This window comes from Dendrobates tinctorius, unplaced genomic scaffold (assembly GCF_039654945.1).
Source record: "Dendrobates tinctorius isolate UK_male_01 unplaced genomic scaffold, ASM3965494v1 ptg000011l, whole genome shotgun sequence".
NCBI lineage: Eukaryota > Metazoa > Chordata > Amphibia > Anura > Dendrobatidae > Dendrobates > Dendrobates tinctorius.
In genome coordinates this window covers 81,849,095-81,875,913 of record NW_027361679.1, presented here as the reverse complement: position 1 = coordinate 81,875,913, position 26,819 = coordinate 81,849,095, and the positions used below count along the sequence as shown (strand labels likewise).

At 42.3% G+C, this 26,819-nt stretch overlaps 1 protein-coding gene across 1 annotated transcript; it reads right to left on the bottom strand.

Moving 5' to 3' along the window:
• Positions 1-142: 142 nt before the first annotated feature.
• TEKTIP1 (tektin bundle interacting protein 1) lies at positions 143-25,272 on the bottom strand. Its single transcript, XM_073543811.1, has 4 exons — positions 25,132-25,272; positions 20,050-20,231; positions 3,047-3,172; positions 143-1,264 (listed from the first exon to the last, which is right to left on the bottom strand). The coding sequence occupies exons 1-4, from the start codon at positions 25,203-25,205 to the stop codon at positions 1,230-1,232; spliced, it is 417 nt and encodes a 138-aa protein (XP_073399912.1). The 5' UTR covers positions 25,206-25,272; the 3' UTR covers positions 143-1,229.
• Positions 25,273-26,819: the final 1,547 nt, after the last annotated feature.

Below are 26,819 nucleotides of genomic sequence, written 5' to 3'. Positions count from 1 at the left end.
ACATTATGAAAAATCACCAAAGAACAATGGGATTTCTCTAAAGTGCTGCAACAACAAAAAAAAAACCCTCACCATTTCCGCAACGTCTGAATGTACCCTCGCAGGTTGCATACTGAAAATTAAAAAAAAAAAACACAAAACACACAAATACAACAATTTTTATGTAAAGAAAGACCTTTGAGTATTTTTTTTCAGTTGAGTCCGGATAATGTTTTAACCCCTTCCAACCACAGTCAATTTCTGTTTTTGCCTTTTGTTCTTTTTTTCTCCCCTTCTTCCAAGGGTGATAACTTTTTTATTTTTACGTGTACATATTCATATGACAGCTTGTTTTGCGGGATGAATCGTAGTTATGAATGACATCACTAATTTTACTATACAATGTGCTGGAAAACAGGAAGATAAATTCCCATTATGTGAAAAAAAAAATGTGTTTTTGTTTTGTTTTGTTTTTTTGTTTCAGTTCTGCAATGTTCTTTGTGCAGTAAAAATGTCCTGGTAACATGATTTTCCAGGTCAGTAAAGTTATGGCAATACTAAACTAATTTCCATTTTTTTATTTAATTAAGTGATGAAAAAAATTGGAGATTGTAAAAAAAAAATTGATTCCTGCTGCCCTAATTTATTGCTGCTAAAGGGCTTCAAGCCAAAGTGATAAATGTTACTATTTTGGGGTACTTACAAAGTTTTTATAATTTTTTTTAAGTTCTGTTTTTACAGGGCAGTGATCGAAATAATGGCAAATTCAGCGTTTTGCTTATTTTTCACTTTGCAGATTGGACTTTTACAGAAGCAGTGACACTAAATATATTTTTTATTTCTTTATTATAACCCATTTAAGAAGGATTATGTATGTTCTCCCCGCGTTTGCGTGGGTTTCCTCCGGGTTCCTCCCACATTCCAAAGACATACTGATAGAGAATGTAGATTGTGAGCCCCATTGGAGACAGCCATGACAATGTGTGCAAACTGTAAAGCGCTGTGGAATATGTTAGCGCTATATGAAAATAAAGATTATTATTATGAGACAACCAACCACGAGTATTTGGATTTTGATCAAATTGGAAATCCATTAACAGCCATGTTTATATTCACCAGTACAAATTGTGCTGAGAAACTAATTTCCTAAGATTTGTACCCACGGAAATTATGTTACAAACAGCGTTACAATGTTTTAGGTAGTTTTACACACACGTAACAATGATGAACACATGGTAGATTGGACAGGATCACTTCTGAACGCCAAACTTGTGTCTGTTTACAACTGGAAAACACAAGAACACATTGTTTCAATCAGCGCAGAGTTAGTACACCGTGCAATAAGATCTTGTATATCATAAGTGATGACCTGGTGGAGGACGTGAATGCCGGCTATCAATGTGATATCAGTGTAGTGGGTAATGTACATACATATATTAGTATACATGAAAATTAAACATTTAAAGGCACCCTATCATCTGATTCATGCTGCCTGAACTAGTATGTACATAGAGACCTGTCGGTCATGGGGAGCGGGCTGGGGAGAGGCCGCCAGGGACCTAGCCTTGGACTAGTTATCTTAGACACATAGTCCCCGGCTGTCTTTTCTAAGTATGTTTATTCTACCCCAGCATTTCATAGTAAAACATCCATAGCTGCAATAACATAGCCGGTCTATGATTGATGCCTTAGGGGGTTCCGGCAGCATGAATCAGATGACAGGATCCATTCAATATTGGGTGACAAAAGCATTAAAATCTGATAGGTAACTGCAAAGGGCAGTCCGCACCCTACACCTATTCAGCGAGCAGCATAGGCTGTTGCTAAAAGTAGACTTGTCACCAGGTCCTAAAGGACCAGTTTTTGGTTATCTATCATTCCTATTGCTTCCCTGAGTATTATGGGGGGTTTTTTCAATCCGCCATATAGTTCCAGATATATGGGATTATTTTATTTAGAGCTAATGTTCATGGTCTTTTCAAGAGGTAATGTCAAGGATCATCATGTCCAACCCTCAGCTCAAGGCAGGTTTCACTAAACCATCTCAGATGTCTGTCTTCAGCCTACTCTGCATAATTACCCAATGAGCAATATGTATTTGGCAAAGACCATTACAAATTTGCATGAAATAAAAAGACCCACATCTCTGGAATCATATGGTAGATCTAGAAAAAAAGGCATAATCAGGAGAGCAGCGGGAATAAAATAAGAGAAAAACTAGCTACTATTGACCTGCCTTTTCAACTGAATGCCGCTTTACCAGATTCCAGCAACTTCGGTAATTTGGCACCCAGAATACCAAATGTGTGGCCGAGGAGGATGGCTTTATTTTTTGGTAGTTCAGTAAAATGACATGATCAAGAAGTAGAGAGATGCCACTTCTTAAAGAAATAATTGTACAAACATTTTGCGACTTTTGGCGGTTTTAAGCCGGTTCTGCCATCTTTTTGATAAGTGGGCAGATCTTAACAGGCAATTCATCATTATTTAACACCACAAAAGTGACTTAAATTATATCCGAAATCTAATCCACTGAAAGACTGGTGCACGGCAGCTGACAAATGTACCATTTATTCAGACACACTAATGAATTTGGCGCATGTTACTGTAGCACCTCAGATCAAGACTGGAAAACAAAATGCCAAACTTGACTAGGGAGAGAATTCATTAAGACCCAGGTTTGTAACCCCCTTCTACTAAGCACCAGACACTTTTCAAAATGTTGGCTAAGCTAGCATAAAAACAACTGCACAATCTCTGGGTGTCAGCACACTGAGTGAAGGAGATGCCTGGGAAACCTGGCTTCAACCCAGACTGCCTGGCTAATCATAGTAATAGCACCCCTCACATGACTAGTAGGTGATTAGCTTACACAGTAATTAAACAAGTAAAACAAGAAATAATCTCTTTGCTTTTTTAAATCATGCAGTATATCAAAAAAGCATGATTCACGGCTACTAAAGGCCATAAAAACCCTAATTGTTTAGTGGATTGTAAAGCAATTAACTTCTCTCAGACATGTAAAGTACAGTATGTTGCTTTTTTTCCCTGTCTTATTTTTACTTACCATACTCTTTACCAAGAACAGGCTGATCTCTCGATATAAATGTGCCCCACCGAGCAGAGTCTTTTAGCCGCTGAGATGGCTGGATTGGGTCATACCATGCAGTCTCCCGGAGAAGCTGAGAAGCGCCTACAAAAAGTTATTTGTTATTTTATTATGACATCCAAAAGCACATTTCCAAATTACCCTGAACTCAGAGGACGACTTGGTAATATAATAGCTAATACTGTGCAGTACTGCACAAGCTTGAGATATTGGCCCTAAAGGCAAAAGAAATTATGGGAGACAATTTGCATTTAATTCTATTGAAATTTGTATTTTTTACATCTTGCAAACAGTATTTTGTTAGTCATTATTATTGTTATTTATTATTATAGCGCCATGTGAAAAGGAGTATACATAACAAAAACCAAGTACAGTAATCTTGAACTAAACGTGTCACTGACTGGTACAGGAAAGAGGACCCTGCCTGCCAGAGCTCACAATCTATAAGGGATGGGTGAGGATTCAGTGGGTGAGGGTTTGAGGGTAGAGCTGGTCGTGCTACGGTTTGGTGGAATGAGGGTCATTGCAGGTTGTACACTAGTGTGAGATTTTTAGAGGTTCTCCTGGAGTGGACCCACTGGACCGTGGCAACGAACCTCCCACGGGCGAGCTGACCAGGTGGACCACCCCCTTACATGGAGCGTTAGGGGCAGACCAACAGGAGACTATCACCATGGCAGCTGGTACCCAGGGAAAGGACACAGGAGTCACAGCGGGAGACCGGAGCGGCTGGAGGTGGACCACACAAGGACAGGAACACGGACGGTGGGCAGGACTGGAAACACAGACAAGGCAGCAGGGTCAAGGCGCGGACTGGAGGACACAGCTGGAACACCAGAACTAGACTGGACGGAGCCAAGGACTGCCAGGCACTAGGAGAGAGGAAAACGGAGAGAGCGGATAAGATACGGGCAGGGGAGCAGAAGGTGCAGGCAGGGTCACGCGCAGCGGGACGTGGGGCCAGAATCACTTGTTAGGCACAAATGATTATCAGGCACCGTCAGGAGGGAGAGGCGGCCTGATATGGGGAATGTGCCAAGGACTTCCGGGTCATGACCCCCACAGGGCAGAGTGACAGGAGCGCGCGCCCTCAGGCAGGACGGAGTGCGCGCGCGCTCATAAATACAGTGTGAGTGCGCACCCCTCGGGGAGCAGGAAGCAGAGCAGGAGCGCGCGATGGGTAAGTGTGCCGGGGAGCAGGGAGCAGCGATGAGGCCGGTGGCGCCCGCGGCAGCGGCGTGAGAGCCGGCGGGGACCGCGGCAGTGACCGCGGCGTGACAACTTGTTGGAAGAGGTAGGTTTTCAGGTTCCTTTTGGAGGTTTCCAAGGGAGGCGAAAGTCTGATATGTTGTAGTAGAGTTTCAGAGTAGGGGGGATGCAAAGGAAAAATCTTGGATGTGATTGTGGGAAGAGGAGATAAGAGGGGAGCAGAGAAGGAAATCTTGTGAAGATTGGCGGTTGTGTGCAGGTAAGTAGGAGAGTTGGGAGGACAGTTCAAAATGGACGTGCTGTTCCAGTAGTTTTGATGCATAGGGGAGAACTGATACAGGGCAATAGATAGATAAAGAGCATTGGTCAAGGGAGGACTTTTTGAAGATTAGTGTGATTGAGGCATGTTTGAAGCATGAGGGGAAGACACTAGTTGTTAGTGATATGTTGAAGAGATGGGTTAGGGTTGGGATGCAGACTGTGGTGAGGTTTGGGATGATGTGGGATGGAATCGGGTCAAATTCAAAGGTGATGAGATATGATATGGAGTGTAAAGAGGAAAGTTGATCTTCTGTAATGGTGGAGAAGCTGGTTTTGGAGTAGGTGGGCTAAGTAGTTATGAGGAGGGGCTGTGGGGGCTGTAGGCCAAAGCTTTTTCTGATGTTATCGATCTTCTGCTTGAAGAATGATGCAAAGTCTTCAGCTGAGATGAGAGGAGAGGGAGAAGACGCTGGGAAATGAAAGAATTGAAATTGGAATAACTGTTTAGGGTTGTGAGACAAGGAGGATATGAAAGATGAGAAGTTTGTTTTGCTGCAGTGAGCATGGATTTGAAAGTAATGACGAACTGTTTCAATATGATGAAGTGCTAATTGGAATGGGATCCTTTCCATCTCCGCTGAGCAACCCTGGATGCCTGCCTCAGTTCTTTAGTCAGGCTGGTGTGCCAGGGTTGCCTGTTGATTGTGCAAGCTTTGGTATGTGTGAGGGTGGCTACCGATCCAGAGCAGCAGTTGTTGTGATGTTATATAAAGCGGCAGTGGCATCTACATTGTGTAAGGAACTTATGTCTGTAAGAAGGAGAAGGGATTCAGAGTGTGAGTGAAGTGAGAATTCTGCAAGGGTGTGCAAGCTTGTGGAGTGTGGATTGTGTACCTGGAGATGAGAGAAAAGAAGAAAAGAGAATGTAAGTATGTTGTGGTCAGAAAGAGGGAGAGATGAGCTAGAGAGATTAGATAGTGAACAGTCGGGTGAAGATGAGGTCCAATGTGTGTGGCTGTGGAAGACTATTGAGCAAGGCTGAAGGAGGAAGTGAGAGATAGAAGCTTAGAGACAGCTAAGTGGATAGTGTTGATGGGGATGTTGAAGTCACCCCTGGCAATAGTGGGGATGTCAACAGAAAGGAAATGAAGTAGCCAGGTGGTGAAGTGGTCGAAGAAGGTGGTGACTGGCCTTGGGGGCTGGTAAATGACAGCCAGTTGGAGATGGAGTATAAGTGCACACAATATACCTCAAAAGAAGGGAGAATAAAGGAGTGTGGCAGTGGTATTTGGGTGAAGAAGCAGTTATCTGACAGGAGAAAACCAATGCCTCCGCCATGCTTGCTTCTGGGGCAGGGGTGTGTGGGAAAGGTGGAACCCACCATACGAAAGTGAAGCTGAAGAGACTGTGTCAGAGGAGGTGAGCCAGGTTTTGGTGGTGGTGAGAAAGGAAAGTTTGGTAGTAATGAAAAGATCATGGATGTATGAAAGTTTGTTGCAGACAGAGCAAGAGTTCCATAGAGCTCCTGTTAGAGGGACTGGGGAAGCAGGAGTTGGGTGATTAGGTATAAGGTTAGAAACGTTGTGGAAATGCGTGATGGGTCATGGATGGGAGGTAGAAGTGGCTGTGGAGATGTGGTGGGGAGAACCAGGATTTGCAGAGATATCACCAGCAGTGAGAAGGAACATAGAAAGTGTTAGTAGGTGGGAGCAGGAGAGGGTGTAAACTGTCTGTCTGTGTTTGGAGACACAGGATTTATGTTGAGGAACAGTTCTGAGGAGGTGAGATGGATGGTTCATCATTTATAGTAATAACAGGGGTTGCCCATCAAATTTGATCTTCAAATGTGTTAAAACTTACTAACCTGCTTTATCGTAAGAGTTCCACCAATTAGCTACTGAAATAAGGTAGAGGTCCAAACCCATTCATACACATCACCGGTCAAATGCCAACACAGGAAGCTTTCTGTTATGTCAAAAATCATTACAAAAGAGGAGCTGCTTAGACCCATGACTGGAATTGACTTTGAGACAATGGTGAAGCTTTATTTATAAAAGTAAATTAGTGAATTGTATATATTTCAATTGTAAACGTATCCCAGTATTTTTTTTAGCTGGACAACCTATTTAAAGGGAAACTGACAGCAGGTTTTTGCTATAGAATCTGATAGTAGCATAGTGAGCCAGAAAGGGCAATCAGACCCCTCTCTGTGAGAAGGTACGCTGGTGAAATATGCACTAGCCCCAAAGTGTGTCCTGTGATTTGTGCACTTTGCCCAAAGGTCTCCTGTGATGCATGCATCATCCTTAAATGTCTCCTGTAATGTATGCACCAGCCCCAAATGTCTCCTATGATACGTGCACCAGCCCCAATGTCTCCTGTGATATGTTCACTAGACCCAAATGTGTCCTGTGATGTGCACAAACTCCAATGTCTCCTAAGATGCATGCACCAGCCCCAGTGTCTTCTGTGATGTATTGTTATGTATATGCTCCAGCCCGAATGTATCTTGTGATGTATATGCTCCAGCCAGAATGTATCTTGTGATGTACAGGAAAAAAAAAATATTTGATACATTGCTGATTTTGGAAGCTTTCCCACCTGCAAAAAATGGAGAGGTCTAATTTTTATCGTAGGTACACGTCAACTGTGAGAAACAGAATCTAAAAAAATGCAAAAATCACATTGTCTGATTTTTACATAATGACGATTTGCAAGGTGAAAGCGTTTTAAAGGAAATTTGTCACCAAGTAATCTTCCCGTGCAGCATCCAAAACCATCTAAAATGGCAGTGGGCTGCCAGTGCAAGACAACACCTTTTGAAAGCGGTAACCTCGGGGGTAATTATCGTGGTCGCAGAGGTTGTGACCGCCTGTACAGGAGAGGTCCTGACAAAGCCTGTTTCAGCTGGATGTGCTAAGTATTTGATACACTGCCGATTTTGCAAGTTTTCCCACCTACAAAGAATGGAGAGGATTGTAATTTTTATTATAGGTACACTTCAACTGAGAGACAAAATCTAAAAATAAAAACCAGAAAAGCACATTGTATGAGTTTTATATAATGAAATTGCATTTTATTGCTTGAACTAAGTATTTGATTACCTACCAACCAGCAAGAATTCTGGCTCTGAAAGACCTGTTAGTTTTTCTTTAAGAAGCCCTCCTACTCCGCAATCATTACCTGTATTAGTTACACCTGTTTGAACTCGTCACCTATCCACAGAATCACACTCCAACTTCTCCTTGATGGCCAAGACCAAAGAGCTGTCTAAGGATGCCTTGGACAAAATTGTAGACCTGCACAAGGCTGGGATGGGCTACAGGACAATAGGCAAGCAACTTGGTGAGAAAGCAACAACTGTTGATGCCATTATTAGAAAATGGAAGAAACACAAGATGATTGTCAATCTTCCTCGGTCTGGGGTTCCATGCGGGATCTCGCCTCGTGGGGTAAGGATGATTCTGAGAAAGGTCAGGAATCAGCCCAGAACTACCTGGTCAATGACCTTAAGGGAGCTGGGACCACAATCAAGATTAAAGTCCTGTAGGGCATACAAGATCCCCCTGCTCATGCCACACATGTCCAGGCCTGTTTGAAGTTCACCAATGACCATCTGGATAACCCAGAGGAGGCATGGAAGAAGGTCATGTGGTCAGGTGAAAACCAAAAAAAAATTTTTGGGGGTATCAACTACTCTCGCTGTGTTTGGAGGAAGAAGAAGGATGAGTACAACCACAAGAACACTGTCCCAACCTTGAAGCATGGTGGGGGAAGAATCAGACTTTGGAGTGGCTTTTCTACAAAGGGAACAGGACGACTGCACTGTATTGACGAGAGGATGGATGGGGTCATGTAATGTGAGATTTTGGCCAACTACCTTCTTCTCTCAGTAAGAGTATTGAAAATAGGTCATCGCCGGGTCTTCCAGCATGACTATGACCCAAAACACACAGCCAGGGCAACTAAAGAGTGGCTCCGTAAGAAGCGTTTCAAGGTTCTGGAGGGGCCTAGCCAGCCTCCAGACCTGAACCCAATAGAAAATCTTTGGAGGGAGCTGAAACTCAATGTTGCCCAGTGACAGCCCTAAAACCTGAACGATCTGGAGAAGATCTGTATGGAGGACTAGGCCAAAATTCCTGCTGCAGTATGTGCAAACTTGATCAAGAACTACAGGAAATGTCTAACCTCTGTAATTGCAAACAAAGGTTTCTGTACTAAATATTTTCTGTTATTCTAATATGTCAAATACTTATTTCATACAATAAAATGCTAATTAATTATGTAAACATCATAACATTTGATTTTCTGGATTTTTTTTAGATTCTGTCTCTCACAGTTGAAGTGTACCTATGATAAAAATTACAGACCTCTCATCTCCATTTTTTTGTAGGTGGAAAAACTTGCAAAATCATAAGTGTATCAAATACTTAGTTTCCCCACTGGATATACTCCAGCTCCAGTGTCTCCTATGTGATGTACAGTTAGGGCCAGAAATATGAAAACAGTGACCACATTTTCAAGATTTATGCTCTGCATGTCACTATTTTTTATTTAAAATTAAACAACTGGGATGCAATTGAAGCGTATACTTATAGGTTTAATTAAAGAGGTAGAACAAAAATATACTGTGAAAACGTTGGGGAATAACAACCATTTTTCTACAAAGCCTTCTATTTACAGGAGCTCAAAAGTAATTGGGAAAATTAACTTTACCATAAATTAAATGTTAATTTTTCATACTTTGCAGAGAATCCTTTGTAGACAATAACTGCCTGAAGTGTGGAAGCCATGAACGCCACCAAACATTCGGTTTCCTCCTTTATGATACATTGCCAGGCCTTTACAGCTGACTTTAGTTGTTTGTTTGTGGGTCTCTTTGCCTTAAGCATGTTAAATATACGCTTGATATGGATGAGATCCGGTGATTGACTTGGCCATTGCATCATATTCCACTTCTTTACTTTAAAAAACTCCTGGGTTGCTTTCGCAATATGTTTTGGGTATTGTCATTCTGTACTGTGAAGCAATGTCCAATCAACCTTGCTGCATTCGGTTGAATCTGAGCAGAAAGCACAGCACTGTACACTTCAGAATTCATCCGGCTGCTTCTGTCTCCAGTCACATCATCAATAAACACTAGTGACCTAATGCCATTTTAAACCATGCATGCCCATGCCATCACACTGACTCCACAGAGGATGTGGTGTGCTTTGAATCATAGTAACATAGTAACATAGTAACATAGTAATTAAGGTTGAAGGGAGACTTTAAGTTCATCTAGTTCAACCCATATCCTATCCTAACTTGCCCTAACATGTTGATCCAGAGGAAGGCAAAAAAAACCCATGTGGCAACAGTAAGCTTCACATTGGGGAAAAAAATTCCTTCCCGACTCCACATACGGCAATCAGACTAGCTCCCTGGATCAACGCAATATTAAGGAGACTAGTGTATATACCCTGTAATATTATACTTTTCAAGAAAGGCATCCAGTCCCTTCTTAAATTTTAGTAGTGAATCACTCATTACAACATCATATGGCAGAGAGTTCCATAGTCTCACTGCTCTTACAGTAAAGAATCCGTGTCTGTGAGTATGCTTAAACCTTCTTTCCTCCAGACGTAGAGGATGCCCCCTTGTCCCCGTCACAGGTCTAAGAGTAAAAAGATCATTAGAAAGGTCTTTGTATTGTCCCCACATATATTTATACATTGTAATAAGATCACCCCTAAGCCTTCGATTCTCCAAACTAAATAACCCCAAGTGTAATAACCTGTCTTGGTATTGCAGACCCCCTAGTTCCCTAATAACCTTGGTCGCTCTTCTCTGCACCCGCTCCAGTTCAGCTATGTCTTTCTTATACACCGGAGACCAGAACTGTACACAGTATTCTAAGTGTGGTCGCACTAGTGACTTATATAGAGGTAAAATTATGTTCTCCTCATGAGCATCTATGCCTCTTTTAATGCATCCCATTATTTTATTTGCCTTTGCAGCAGCTGCTTGACTCTGGCCACTAAATGTGAGTTTGTCGTCCACCCATACACCCAGGTCTTTTTCAGTGACTGTTTTGCCCAGTGTTTTACAATTAAGCACATAATTATACAACTTGTTCGTTCTACCCAAGTGCATGACCTTACATTTATCCCCATTAAAGCTCATTTGCCATTTATCAGCCCAAGCTTCTAGTTTACATAAATCCTCCTGTAATATAAAATTGTCCTCCTCTGTATTAATTACCCTGCAGAGTTTAGTGTCATCTGCAAATATTGAAATTCTACTCTCTATGCCCCCTACAAGGTCATTAATAAATATGTTAAAAAGAAGCGGGCCCAAAACTGACCCCTGTGGTACCCCACTGCTAACCGTGACCCAGTCCGAGTGTGCTCCATTAATAACCACCCTTTGTTTCCTATCCCTGAGCCAGCTCTTAACCCACCTACACATATTTTCCCCTAATCCCAGTGTTCTCATTTTATGTATCAACCTTTTGTGTGGCACCGTATCAAAAGCTTTTGAAAAGTCCATGTACACCACGTCCACTGCATTCCCTTGGTCCAGTCCGGAACTTACCTCTTCATAAAAGCTTATCAGATTAGTCTGACAGGAACGGTCTCTTGTAAACCCATGTTGATATTGGGTCATAAGGTTATTCTTCTCCAGATACTCCAGTATAGTATCTCTTAGAAAACCCTCCAGGATTTTACCCACAGTTGAGGTTAAACTTACAGGCCTATAATTTCCAAGTTCAGTTTTTGTCCCCTTTTTGAATATTGGCACCACATTTGCTATACGCCAGTCCTGTGGTACAGACCCTGTTATTATGGAATCTTTAAAGATTAAAAATAGTGGTCTATCAATGACTGTGCTTAATTCCTGCAGTACTCGGGGGTGTATCCCATCCGGGCCCGGGGATTTGTCAATTTTAGTGATTTGTAGACGCCGCCGTACTTCCTGCTGGGTTAAGCAGGTGACATTTAATGGAGAATTTTTATCCCTGATCATGTTATCCATCATGGGATTTTCTTGTGTAAATACTGTTGAAAAAAAGTCATTTAGCATATTGGCTTTTTCCTCATCCTCATCCACCATTTCACCCAGACTATTTTTAAGGGGACCAACACTATCATTTTTTAGCTTCTTACTATTTATGTAGTTAAAGAATATTTTGGGATTATTTTTACTTTCTCTGGCAATGAGTCTCTCTGTCTCAATCTTTGCTGTCTTGATTTGCTTTTTACAGAATTTATTTAATCTTCTGTATTTATTTAATGCCTCATCACTACCTACTTGCTTTAATTCTCTAAATGCTTTATTTTTATCTCTTATTGCGCCCCTTACAGCTCTATTTAGCCATAGTGGTTTCCTCCTATTTCTCGCATGTTTATTCCCATACGGTATATATTGTGCACAGATCCTATTCAGGATGCTAATAAACGTCTCCCATTTTCTTTGTGTATTTTTATGTCTCAGGATATCATCCCAGTTAATTGCACCAAGATCATCTCTCATCCGTTGGAAATTTGCCTTCCTGAAGTTTAGTGTCCTTGTAACCCCTCTACTACACATCTTATTAAAGGATACATGAAAACTTATTAATTTGTGATCACTATTACCCAAGTGACCCCCAACCCTTACATTTGATATGCGGTCTGGCCTGTTGGATAATATTAGGTCTAGCAGTGCCCCCCCTCTTGTTGGGTCCTGAACCAGTTGTGAAAGGTAATGGTCTCTCATAGTAGTCAAAAACCTATTACCTTTGCTGGAACTGCAGGTTTCGGTTCCCCAATGTATTTCAGGGTAGTTGAAGTCCCCCATAATAATGACTTCTCCTTGAGTCGCTGCTTCATCTATTTGCTTTATGAGGATATTCTCTGTAGCTTCCATTATTTTTGGAGATTTATAACAAACCCCTATCAGTAATTTATTATTTTTCCCCCCTCCCCTTATCTCTACCCACAGGGACTCTACATTTTCATTAGATTCATATATATTATCACGAAGGATGGGTTTTAAGGATGATTTTACATATAAACACACGCCTCCCCCTCGCTTATTTGTACGGTCATTTCTGAACAGACTATAGCCCTGTAAATTAACTGCCCAGTCATGGCTCTCATCCAGCCATGTCTCAGATATCCCCACCATGTCATAATTATGTTCCAACAACATTAACTCCAATTCCTCCATTTTGTTGGCGAGACTTCTGGCATTAGTATACATGCACTTTATGTATCTCTCTGTACCTCTATTCTTTCTTAAATTATTAACTGTTCTAACCCCACCCCCCATGCCACCCCACCCCCAATGTCATTATTTGTGCCCAGGTCTCTATCTGCACTGTCTTCCCCTCCTATAAAAGGAATACCCTCCCCCCGTCCCTAGTTTAAACACTCCTCCAACCTTCTAGCCATTTTCTCCCCCAGCACAGCTGCACCCTCCCCATTGAGGTGCAGCCCGTCCCTAGCGTAGAACCTGTAGCCAACTGAGAAGTTGGCCCAGTTCTGCAGGAACCCAAACCCCTCCTTCCTACACCAATTCCTGAGCCACTTATTAACCTCCCTAATCTCCCGTTGCCTCTCTGGCGTGGCACGTGGTGCAGGAAGTATTTCCGAAAATACCACCTTGGAGGTCCTTGCTTTAAGCTTACAGCCTAATTCCCTGAAATCATCTTTAAGGACCTTCCACCTACCTCTAACTTTGTCATTTGTGCCAATGTGCACCATGACCGCTGGATCCTCACCAGCCCCTCCCAGTAATCTATCAACCCGATCAGCGATGTGTCGGACTCGAGCGCCAGGTAGGCAGCACACCGTTCGACGATCCCTGTCTTTGTGACAGATTGCCCTATCTGTTCCCCTAATAATTGAGTCTCCCACTACCAGAACCTGTCTGGCCTGCCCTGCTCTCCTATTTCCCCCCTTACTGGAGAAGACACTCCTCCGGCTTTCAGAGGACATGCCTTGCTGCAGCAGTGCTACTCCTGCACTAACACTCCCCTCATCTGCCAACTTTGCAAACTTATTGGGGTGTGAACTCATGAGTTGTTCCAAGTATTTTCCATACTTTCTTCTTCCCATCATTCCGGTGCAGATTGGTCTTAGGTTTATTTTATTCAATGCTTTTCCAGAACTCAGCTGGCTTCTTTAGATGTTTTTTGGTAAAGTTTAATCTGAACTTTCTATTTTTAGGGCTGATTAATGGTTTGCACCTGGTGGTCAACTGTTGTGAGTTCATTTTCCCCTTCACCATTGAGGTCTGATGAACTCCCTCTTCTGGTGAAGGAAGGTAGTGAGGCTGATTACAAAGCACCTGAGCAGAATGATGATGATTGGGTGACTGGAATTGCTGACTGGATATAAGGCAGCCGACGCCCTTCTGCCTTGCGGGTGATTTCTCTGAGGGATTCTTGGAGACCAGTCTGATTCCTGCTCCTCAAAAGCTAAGTTTTTCTGCTCTGCTTTTTGCATTTGTGTTTTGGTTTTGTTTTGCCTTGTTTTTCTGATTTCTGCCTTTCCCTGCTGGGTGAGCTGAATTCCTTTTTGCTCTGTCTTCAGAAAATACCTGAGTACTGATATAGTCTTTTTGAAGCCTAGCGTCTTCAGGGCTTTTTTCCCTATCAGTCTGTTGGCTCTTGTTTTTGAGAGGGTTTTGGCAGATTGCAGACAGCAGCTTTTCTATCCTGTCCTATATAGTTAGCTTGGGCCCCATCACTTGCTCAGCCTATCTTTCTATCTGTGTGAGTGTTTTTTCATCTTGCTTCACCGTCATTATATGTTGGGGGCTGCCTATTGCTTTGGGGTCTGCTCTGGGGCAGTTTAGATTTCCCTTTCTGTCTTTAGGCTATGTAGTTCTCCGGCTGTGAACGAGGGGTCTAGGGCACCGTAGGAACCCCACCACAGCTACTGCTAGTTGTTGTTGTTAGGTTCAGGGGTCTGCAATCCGATAGCTGCCAACCTCTCTGGTTTTCTGGACTTAGCTAGTATTTCTGTTTTTGCCTCCTACGGTGACTCATTCATAACAGTCAACCCTCTGTATATGCTCTCATGAAGTCTTCTCTTTATTGTCGACCTAGATGTTGAAACATCTACTTCCTGGTGAGTGTTCTTCACACTTGAATGAATGTTGTGAAGGGGTTCTTCTTTATCATGGAAAGGATTATGCAATCATCCACCACTGGTGTCTTCTGTGGACATCCAGGCCTTTTGGAGTCCCCAAGGTCACGAGTGCATTCTTTCCTTTTGAAGAGTGTACCAAACTGTTGATTTAGCACTCCTACCATTACTGCTATCTGTCTGATGGATTTCTTTTTTTCAGCCTAATGATGGTCTGTTTCTCTTCCATTGAGAGCCCTTTGGACCTCATGATGTGGGTTCACAGCAACAGCTTCAAAATACAAATCCCACATCTGGAATTAGCTCCAGACCTTTTACCTCTTTTAACTACTTAATTGATGATGGGTTAACGAGGGAATAGCGCATGTAACCCATTAAAGAGCTTTTGAGATAATTGTCCTATTACTTTTGGTCCCTTTAAAAAGAGGCAGTTACATATTAAAGAGTTCTAATTTCTAAACCTTACTCCAATTAGGATGTGAATATCCTCAAATTAAAGCTGAGAGTATGCACATTAGGTCCATATTGCTTATATAACTGTATCCTGAATATGTTTTGGTATACAGCTAAAATGACAAAACTTGTGTCACCATCTAAATATTTCTGAACCTAACTGTATATACTCCAGCTCAAGTGTTGTCTCCTGTGATGCATATGCTCTAGCCCCAGTGTCTCCTATTTGATGTATATGCTCCTGCCCCAGTGTCTCCAATGTGACGTATATGCACTATTCCCATGTGATCAGTGATGAATTTCCCACTGTAAGGAGATATGCAGTGTAATATACGTCTGTGTTTGAAACAACTTAGGCCTGTTTCACACTTGCTTTTTTTTGCAGCGCGTTTTTCCCGCAAAAAAACGCATTGAAAAACGCATACAAAAGCATACAACTGCTGCGTTTTTTTCAAGCATTTTTATGAGCATGCATTAAAAAAACGCAGCGTTTTTATGCGTTTGTATGCGTTTTTAGTGCGTTTTTACCGCGTTTGCGTTTTTTTCCAACATTAGGTGGCCCCTCACACTAACCCAAACCATGACTTTACTAACCCTAACCCTGACCCTAACCCTAACCCTAACCCTGACCCTAACCCTAACCCTTAACCAAACCATACTTAACCCTAACCCTGACCCTAACCCTTAACCAAACCATACTTAACCCTAACCCAAACCCTAACTAACCTTAACCCTAACCCTAACCCTGACCCTAACCCTAACCCTAACCCTGACCCTAACCCTAACCCTGACCCTAACCCTTAACCAAACCATACTTAACCCTAACCCTGACCCTAACCCTTAACCAAACCATACTTAACCCTAACCCAAACCCTAACTAACCTTAACCCTAACCCTAACCCTGACCCTAACCCTAACCCTAACCCTGACCCTAACCCTTAACCAAACCATACTTAACCCTAACCCTGACCCTAACCCTGACCCTAACCCTTAACCAAACCATACTTAACCCTAACCCTGACCCTAACCCTGACCCTAACCCTAACCCTAACCCTGACCCTAACCCTTAACCAAACCATACTTAACCCTAACCCTGACCCTAACCCTAACCCTAACCCTGACCCTAACCCTTAACCAAACCATACTTAACCCTAACCCTGACCCTAACCCTAACCCTAACCCTAAACCCCCTTAACTAACCCTAACTTTACCCAAACCCCTAAATTCCATTGTCTAAACTAATGGTAAAAAAAAAACGCATGTGCAAAAAAACGCATACATAAGCATGCCAATGCGCACATATGCTCACCATAGACTTATAATGGGTGTCTTGCTGTAAAAAAACGCATTGCGCGCGCATGCGTTTTTTTGAGGCAAATCGGACGCACAAAAAATGCAACAAGTTGCATTTTGTGCGCCCGAGCGCATACCGCAAAAAAACGCATGCGCGGTAAAACGCGTACAAACGCATGTGTATGCGCACATAAGCGCATCCCATGCAAAGTATAGGGAAAAAAAACGCATGCGCTATTTAGCGCTAAATTACCGCGAAAAAAACGCAAATGTGAAACCAGCCTTACGGCTGCGAATTCTTTGCAAAACTTATCAGTAAGAGTCACCTGCGCTCCAGAGCAAAGCTGGAAAACCAGTTGCAAGTAGCAATATCATCACTGCCACCTAACATTACAGCTGCACAAAAGAGAAGCCGATTCAGCCATCACATTAGGAGTGAGTTAATTTATTATTCAACAAAATATCCCATGATCATTTTCAAGTTGATAACTTAGTACAGCCCCTGAATTATGTTATAAATATCCAAATAGCTCTTGACAGAAATAGGTTCTGAACCCTCGTCTAGTACAAGCTGCTTTAGTGGTCTCTAGCAGGACAGGAAACAATGACGTCCTATTCTTTGGTCACCTGACCACTAAGATCTCAGGTGACTGTAATAAATCTTCATTAGCTGTGCTTCTGCTGATGCCTTGTAACAGGCCTCAGTTATCAAGTGGCCAAAGAATGAATATGGGCTGTAGTATTTCACTGAACTTTGAGCTATGTAAAAAAAAGGGGTGTCAAACTGAAATACTAGATTTGCCTCTGGTTATCACTAAGACTGGTACATCCAGTGGTTATGGTTGTCCAAGGAGAACGTCATTAAAGGGGAAATTCGAGGCTTAAAAAAAAATATGTAGTTGCTACCTGAGTCAACTACCTGTCTGTTGTACCTGGTGCCAGTCATTGACCGCTCCTGCCAGAGATCAGCTACTCCCTTTCAACAGAGCAGCAGTTTCTCATCCTGTTGACAGGGCGGGACTACTGGTGTTATGCTGATTGACAGCCGCCTTCTGCTGCCTAATTGGAGGAAGCCAGGTATCAATCAGCATGACACCAGTAGTCCCGCCCTGTCAACAGGATGAGAAACTGCTGCTTAGCTGACAAGTAAAAACCAAAGAAAAAATGGAACCAGGAGCAATTAATAAAATATAAATTTTATTGTTATACAGCCAGAGGTAGATATATGCCAGGAATAGATAATAAGTGTGCAAGCAAATACCAACCTATCTGTTGTGTGGACTGCGGGACCCCTATTTTTTGTCACCTTTATATGCCTTTGTTCAGATATTGCAATTTGTACCATTACCTATACCTGTGTGTGGCAACTGGGTGTCGCTGATTCCCTTATTTCCAACTTTATAACTAATTTTTTCCAAAATTGTATTTTATTCCATTTTGTATAACAATAAAATTTATATTTTATTAATTGCTCCTGGTTCCATTTTTTCTTTGGTTTATATATTGCTTTAATGGATGAGCTCTAATATTGATAGCCTCCTTGTGGTATTTTAGTTGACAAGTAGTAGCTGATTCTCCAGTAGGAGCCGTCAATGACCGGCGCTGGGTACAACAGACAGGTAGTTGCCTCTGTTAGCAACTGCATGCCTTTTTTTTTAAGTCCCGGATATCCCCTTTAACTTCTTGAATGGGATACATTTCCAATGTATAAATTAGGACACATAAAAGGTGTGTATAGCGTATGAGTAAACTTTGACAGGACATACTGGAGCACATGGAAGTTTTCAGTCACGGGCGGAGGTTCACTAAGGACATGTTGCATTGTGTCCAGATTTACTAGAGGGTTACACTACTAATTCACTACAAAATCCACAGGAAATCCTATGGCCATGCAGGTGAGTGGGGTATTTTATGCCTCATTCTGTTCTGTTTTTTTCAGAGCTTGTGAATAATAAATGCACCACTTAATTTATAATGTGCAACATGCTCATTATTTCTACTGATTCTTTGCTTTAGATGTGCATAATTTTAGGCTGTGTGCGGTCTGTCTTGCGCACAGAGAGCACATGGACCATTTGCAGCCAGCGTGCTAGCCCACATGAGCAATTTTCTACATGAACTGATGGTCCATATGCAAGTAATCACAGCATGCGCTATTCTGCCCCATTTTACAAACCAGAATAGTGCACGTAATGAAAGGCTGCTCCTGACGAGTACACGGAACTTCACTCCCCAATCTGCAGACGTGACTGGTCCAATTTTTAACACGCCTGTCTATTTCCTGTGCAGACACAGTTGCAAATCTCCTAACTGCTATTTCTGTTGCAAATTACTGTATATAGAAAATTCACAGCATTTTTGTCTCGAGGATTATAGCAGAGAACAGCAGAGGATCTCGAGATAACCCTGTGTACGTAAACCAAACGTTGGGAACAATTAGCCTTGAAAAGGCTAAAATTCCACACCTATCTGGGATAATGTGAACCTATCGGAACTATATAAACTGAAGGACTTTATCGATTGGGAGAGGAGAGGTTTGCAATATGTGTGGCAACTATTAGAGGGGTCCGAGATCAAGCCTTTTTCTGTCCTAAAAGAAGAGTTTGGACTCTCACGTAGTGGGGAATTTCGATATTTCGGTCTCAGGCATGCATTTCAAGCGCAGAAACAGACAACGAATATGACGGTACAGAGGGATGTGGTGTTGGACTATGTGTGTGCGTCCGGGGGTACGAGAGGCGTTATCTCTAGCATCTATAGAGATTTATTATACTCCTACTTGGCTGGGTTTCCCCTAACAGTAAAATCTAAATGGGAGAGAGAAGTGGGGGAAATAGTAGATGAAACATGGGAGACTATTTTAGAGTACATACCTAAACTCTCTTTGAGTGAGCCAGGTAGGATATCGCAACTATATATCGTACATAGAACATATAAGACCCCAGAACTTATGAGGAAAATGGGCTTGAGGGACAATGCGGAGTGTCCAAGATGTGGGTATGAACCTGCGGGAATGCTTCATATGCTCTGGTCTTGTCCAAGACTCTCATCATACTGGGAGGAGGTTATAGGCCTTGTTGAGAAGATATACCGATGTGAAATAGGAAGGGACCCAATAACGTGTGTGTTGGGGTACGTGGAGGAGGTGTCGGTAGGGAGTGCCTATAAGTCCATCATAGCAAAACTCTTATATATTGCCCGTAAGCTGATCGCACAAAAATGGATCGATGCTGAACCCCCAACGATTGGGGAGTTTGTCACTCGTGTGAATAACGTAATCCGATTGGAAGAGAGAATTTATAGAAGACGACATACAGAGGCAAACTTTGAAAAAATCTCGGCCATGTGGTTACAGTGGAGACAATCACATTGAGAAAGTCTGTATTGCAGTTGGGAAGGGGGGGGAGGGAGGAGGGAGGAGGTTGGGTTCGTTTTTCTTCTCTTTTTCTTTTTTTTTTGACGGGGAGGAAATTGAATGTCGTGTATTTTTTCTGTATGCAATGGAGATGATTTGAAAGCTTTGCCTAAATGTAATTATAACGACATTTGAATATAATAAAAAATCTTTGGTTAAAAAAAAAAAAAGGCTAAAATTCACTTTATTTAGATTCCTCAATAAATACTTACTGGGCTGGAGCGCCACCTGCTCTCTTTGTCTGTGTTCATTTTGCCATCGAAGGAAGGGCTCCCGTTTGGTAGTAAGGAAAACATTTGATTTAACATCTACACCCCAAGGACCTGTGGTAAAGGAAACTGCCTGGTGCAAGATGGGGGAGTTTGTAGCTCCATGGAGTGATGCAGGCTTAACACTAGGAAAAAAATAAAATGAAACAGACTTGTTTCCTACAACATGTATGGTTTGAATGCAGAGCTGTATACAATGGCTTTATAAAGCATTTAAAGAAGCACTCCTCCTCCAGTCAAACATTTTACCCACGTAATATATTGTAGTCATCATATTACATTGCATACTTACAATTGCTCATTTTGTCCTTCTACCCAGTGAATTCTTCTCTTTACTCTATGTAGAAACAGGAAGTCTCTTGTCCTTGCCTTTATCATTCCCCTCTTCAACTCCTGACCGAGCTGCTCCCTCCTCCCCCTGACAGGGACTCTTGCAATGACTCATGACTCATACAGGGAAAATTGACCTACTGTTTCTAAATAGAGCTTGGAAGAAGTCAGCTAGTCACATGATGTCATAGCCTTAATGGAAAAGAGAAGGATTAACTGGTAAGAGAGGCAAAATGAGCAATTGTAAATATACTGCGCTGTATAATATGATGACTGCAATGCATTAAGAGGATAAAAACCTTTGATGGGAGGACAGTTTCTTGAAAATGCATGGGTGCATTCAAAACAACCCTTGGGATGTTTCTGAAAACTTTGATTGCTACTTTTCCATTCAACATGTTCAATTGTATGATCAGTTTCACAATCTACCTTAAACCCTATAAATCAGTAATAACAATGCAAAATTATCAAAAGAAGAATACCTAGATCAAACTTGACATCTACAGTATTTGTCAATAAATAGGTGTTCTTCATGATACAAATGCTGTGATATACCTTAAAATTATATAAAACATTATGGACACTATTTAATTTCCCACTTTCTCTTGTGCAATAATCCATTTAAGGAACTTCACATAGAAATTGAAACTCTAGTAGAGATGAGCGGATCTTTTGAAATTAAATAACCTGAATTTTCCCCAACAATTCGATTTCTGACAAATAAATTGTGAGCAAATCTTAATACTGGAAATTACACATGGGAAGAAGAGAGAGAAATTACACTCTACAAGACAGAAAAGACCCTGCTGACTGTTAGAGCTTACACTCTGCAGACGAGAGACATAGAGGACCCCGCTGACTATTAGAGCTTACACTCTCCAGGAGATAAAGAGAGAACTCCACTGACCATAAGAGCTTACACTCTACAGGAGTTAAAGATGACCCCGCTGACTATTAGAGCTCACACTCTACAGGAGATGAAGAGAGGACTCCACCAACCATAAGAGCTTACACTCTACAGAAGAGAGAGAGGACCACGCTAACCATTAGAGCTTACTGTCTAGACGAGAGAGAGAGAGTGGACCATGCTGACCATTAAAGCTTACACTGTGCAGACAAGAGAGAGAGGATCCTGCTGATCTTTAGACCTTACACTCCACAGGAGAGAAAGAGGACCCCACTGACCATAGGAGCTTCCCAATCTACAGATTAGAGAGAGGACCCCGCTGACTATAAGAGCTTATACTCTACAAATTAGAAAGAGGACCCTGCTGACGATAAGAGCTTATACTCTACAGATTAGAGAGAGGACCCCGCTGACTATAAGATCTAAGGGCCCCATCACACATAGCGACGCACCAACAATGATATGACCTTGTCAGGATCACTGGTGAGTCGCTACATGATCGCTGGTGAGCTGCCAAACAGGCAGCTTCACCAGCGATCAGCACCAGCGACATGGGGGTAACAAGCGACGCACGTCGCTTAGTTACCCACTGTGTACCTTAGTTACCAGCGCGCTGGTGCAGGGAGCTGGTAACCAAGGTACACATCGGGTTTCTAAGCGGCGTGCGGCACTTGGAAACCCGATATGTACCTTGGTTACCAGCTCCCTGCACCAGCACACTGGTAACTAAGGTACACATCGGGTTTCTAAGCGCTGCGCGCCGCTTAGAAACCCTGTGTTTACCTTAGTTACCAGCGCCAGATCACTGATCGCTGGTCTCCCACCTGTCACACGCAGCGATGCGTGCTGGCCAGCGGGAGACCAGCGATCAAAAAAATGCCCTGGTCATTCCAGGACAATCAGCGATAACCGGCAGGGGGGCCAGTCGCTGGTCAGTGTCACACACATCGATCTCGCTGGTGAGATCGCTGCTGCGTCACAAAACTTGTGACTCAGCAGCGATCTCGTTAGCGAGATCGCTATGTGTGACGGGGGCTTTATACTCTACAGTTTAGAGAAAGTACCCTGCTGAGCATATGAGTTTACAGATTAGATAGAGGACCCGCTGACTATAATAGCTTATACTCTACAGATTAGAGAGAGAACACCGCTGACCATAAGAGTTTATACTCTACAGATTAGAGAGAGGACCCCGCTGACCATAAGAGCTTACACTCTACAGATTAGTGAGAGGACCCCACTGACCATGAGAGCTTACAGATGAGCTAGAGAGGAGCCTGCTGCTCTTAAGAGCTTACACTCTAAAGGATAGTGGAGGAGGACAATATCGTGTTGAATGGGCTGCGCTGCAGTAAATGAGAAGCTTTTTGAGTTCCAAAATGGTTCTTAATTGTGCCAATGCGTTTCAGGGCCAGATTGGCACCTTTCTCAAGGTGAAAGAACAAACAATACAGGAGAGAGGACTCCAGTGATCATAAGAGCTACCACTCTACAGAAGAGAGAGAAAGAGGGCCCTGCTGATCAAAAGAGCTTACACTCTACAGAAGAGAGAGAAAGAGAACCCCACTGACCATAAGAGCTTACACATTACAGAAGAGAGAGGACCTACTGCCCATAATAGGTTGCAATCTACAGGGGAGAACCCGTTGACCATAAGAGCTTACAGTCTACTGGAGCGATATATATATATATATATATATATATATATATAGAGAGAGAGAGAGAGAGAGAAACCTGCTGACCATAAGAGCTTACAATCTACAGGATAACAATGTACCTAGAAGGAATATAGAGCGCACATAGGGTCTTATCCGAGATAAAAGGAATTTTCGTGAGGGATAATCAAATTCACTCACCTATTCACCTATTATGGTTGTGTGAGACACAACCACTGCACTTAGCATTGGCGGCTGCTGCAAGCCCCGATGTGATGATCCTTTGCTAGGTGAAGAGAATGGGGCATCAGACTGCGCTGCTCACCTGTCAGGATGATGTACCAGAGGAGTCCAAGTGGATGTAATAGAAAATAGACTATTTCTATGCGTTTCGTGGTGATCACACCACTTCCTCAGGACAGTCTATACATATACACATACAGGGTCTGCTATTTATAGCAAAGGAAGGCAGATGGAGACGCCACCTTTCAAAAAAACGCCACACCCAATGGGCGGGGAATCAGACTTAAGCACATATATACATCGTAAACACACCAAACAATCATAAAATATAATGGAGTACATCACTTAAAACCATTGTTCATACATTTAAAAACCTACATACAGAGAAACACAATAAAACACAATAAAAAAGTAGTTCAATAAATAAAACTTTGCAAGCTGGGGGAGTGCTTGAATGTATGGTGTTAACCCATTCATTGTCAGGACCCTGCTAATTGTGTTTTAAACCATTGAGCCACGGAAGGATTTGATTGGATCTCTTTATTTGATGGTAGTTGATAGTGAATTAAAAAAACTCTGGACGAAGAAAAAAAGCCAAAAAATATAATTGAATGAATGAATGAATGAATGAATGAAAATAAATTTAAAAAATGCTAAAAATAATAATAAAAAAATATAATAGAAAAAAAACAATGAAGGGATGAACCCCTTCATAACAAGGAGCAGATGTTTGTCAAATCTGTATCACAAAATACAGAGGAAAATTGAGGTGGGTTGTACAGGGGAACAGAGCAGACTCCATAAATAAATCAGTTGAACAAATCAATTGCTTCATTGAGTCCATGGGGATTTATAGTGTTCAGCTTGTGAATCCAGAAGATCTCTTTCCTGTTAAGAGTCTGGACTCGGTTGTGAATCTATTACATCCACTTGGACTCCTTTGGTACATCATCCTGACAGGCGAGCAGTGCCGTCTGATGCCCCATTCTCTTCACCCAGCATACAATCTACAGGAGGTATATACAGAGAGGAACCTACTGACCATAAGAGCTTACAATCCACAGGAGGTATATATACAGAGAGAAACTAGGTGACCAATTAATGCTTACAATCTACAGGCAAGATATATAAAGAGAGGACCCCGCAGAACAACAGAGCTTACAATCTACAGGCGAGATAGAGACAGATGACCCCTCTGATCATAAGAGCTTACAATCTACAGGAGGTATATATACAGAGAGAAACTAGGTGACCAATTAATGCTTACAATCTACAGGCAAGATATATAAAGAGAGGACCCCGCAGAACAACAGAGCTTACAATCCACAGGCGAGATAGAGACAGATGACCCCTCTGATCATAAGAGCTTACAATCTACATTAAAGCAAGGACCCCGCTAACCATAACAGCTTACACACTACAGAAGAAAGAGAGGACCCCGCTGACCAAGAGCTTACAGTTTACAGAAGAGAGGCACAGACCCAGTAACTCTGGAGATGGAAAACTACTCTTCTGTACAAATTGTGCTCCACTGGGAACTGCTGATCTGTGCTGGCCTAGATGCTGACCACTACTGCCCTGCTAGATGTCATGGCTGCGGGGCATCGTGCAGCAACTCAAAATTATGTGAGCCTGTTTTGACTCTTTGCAGTGTAGGAAATGGTGGCGGACAAGGCTCTTTTGTTTTTGAGAATCGAATCATACAGTGTTTGAATTTGTGTGAAACTGTGAATTTCAGTAAATTTGACTGGAACTTGATCCTCCGCAGTTCTAGACTCGAGTCTAACCCACAGTCATCACGAAAAATTAATATCAAAGCTTGCAACTAGACTGTTGATGTTAACACATCCTAGTATATCTGTTATTATCCAACTGCAGTTTTCCTCTTACCTATTGATGGATTTTGGAAATTCTGTTTCCAGTGACCTGCACGACACAACATTTTCCCCTAGAGGCAGCTCCATGTTGGTGACAAAGATCTCACGCAAACAACGTGAGGCCCGTGAATGTTCCTAGTTGTGTATTGTGTTCTCCAGAGCTCACCATGGTAACCACAGCGGTTACTATGTGCAGTAACAAGATCACGGCAGAATGGGCAGTCCTATTGTTACAGTACATTTTTCAGCAGCACTTGCTTCTTCTCAGTTCAGCAGACCTATCCTCGCTCTCATGGATGATATCAGATGTACACGAGTGCAGTCCATAGACTCATTGACTTGCTTGACCGAATGCGATCCAATAATCTGATCTAACTCAAGCATATAGCATTTGGACCGGCTCGGCTGAAAAATCGAACATGTACCCGGCCTTATAGAATAACATTAGTCCGGGTGCGGTCCGATGTTTTGTTGGATCGCACTCGGGATGAAAATATGGTCACGTGCAGAAAATAATCCTCTGTGACATTTGCAGTTTCACATCACTGGTCTTTCAGCAGCAAGCAACAAACACAGCTCAAATAATCTCAGCTACTGTATACAGTCTCATCCTGCAGTTTAACTCTCCTTTACACCCTCCTACATAGAACCCCATCTTGCATCATATTCTCCTTTCAGTCCCTTTATACACAGCCTCATCCTACAGTATACATTCCTTTAATCTCTCTGTGCACAAACGCACCCTGCAGTATACGGCACCTTTTATCCCCACCTGCAGTATATCTCTGCTCTCATCTACAGTTGAAGCTAGATGTTTACATACAGTGTAGAAAAAGACATACAGGCAATTCTCACAAAATTAGAATAACATCAAAAAGTTAATTTATTTCAGTTCTTCAATACAAAAAGTGAAACTCATATATTATATAGAGTCATTACAGAGTGATCTATTTCAAGTGTTTATTTCTGTTGATGATTATGGCTTACAGCCAGTGAAAACTCCCAAAGTCATTATCTCAGTAGATTTGAAAAATTAACAAAAAACACCTGCAAAGGCTTCCTAAAAGTTTTAAAAGGTCCCTTAGTCTGTTTCAGTAGGCTCCACAATCATGGGGAAGACTGCTGACTTGACAGATGTCCAGAAGGCAGTCTTTGGCACAATGAAAGTAAATTTTGCATTTCATTTGGCAATCAAGGTCCCAGAGTCTGGAGGAAGAGTGGAGAGGTCACAATCCAAGCTGCATGAGGTCTAGTGTGAAGTTTCCACAATCAGTGATGGTTTGGGGAGCCATGTCATCTGCTGGTGTAGGTCCACTGTGTTTTATCAAAACCAAAGTCAGTGCAGCCATCTACCAGGAAATTTTAGAGCACTTCATGCTTTCCCTCTGCTGACAAGCTTTTTGGAGATGGAAATTACATTCTCCAGCAGGACTTGGCACCTGTCCACACTGCCAAAAGTACCAATACCGGGTTTAAAAACAACAAAATCACTGTGCTTGATTGGTAAGCAAACTCACCTGACCTTAATGCCATAGAGAATCTATGGGATATTGTCAAGAGGAAGATGAGGGACACCAGACCCAACAATGCAGATGAGCTGAAGGCTGCCATCAAAGCAACCTGGGCTTCCATAACTCCTCAGCAGTGCCAGAGGCTGATCGCCTCCATGCCACGCCACATTGATGTAATAATTGATGCAAA

Coding starts and splice junctions, on each gene's coding strand:
- TEKTIP1 (XM_073543811.1), bottom strand. CDS start 25,205: ATGGAGCTGCCTCTAGGGGAAAATGTTGTGTCGTGCAGGTCACTGGAA. Junction 20,232..25,131: donor TTTCCAAAATCCATCAATAG/GTAAGAGGAAAA, acceptor TTTTTTTCCTAG/TGTTAAGCCTGCATCACTCC. Junction 1,265..3,046: donor TGTTCTTGGTAAAGAGTATG/GTAAGTAAAAAT, acceptor TGTGTTTTCCAG/TTGTAAACAGACACAAGTTT.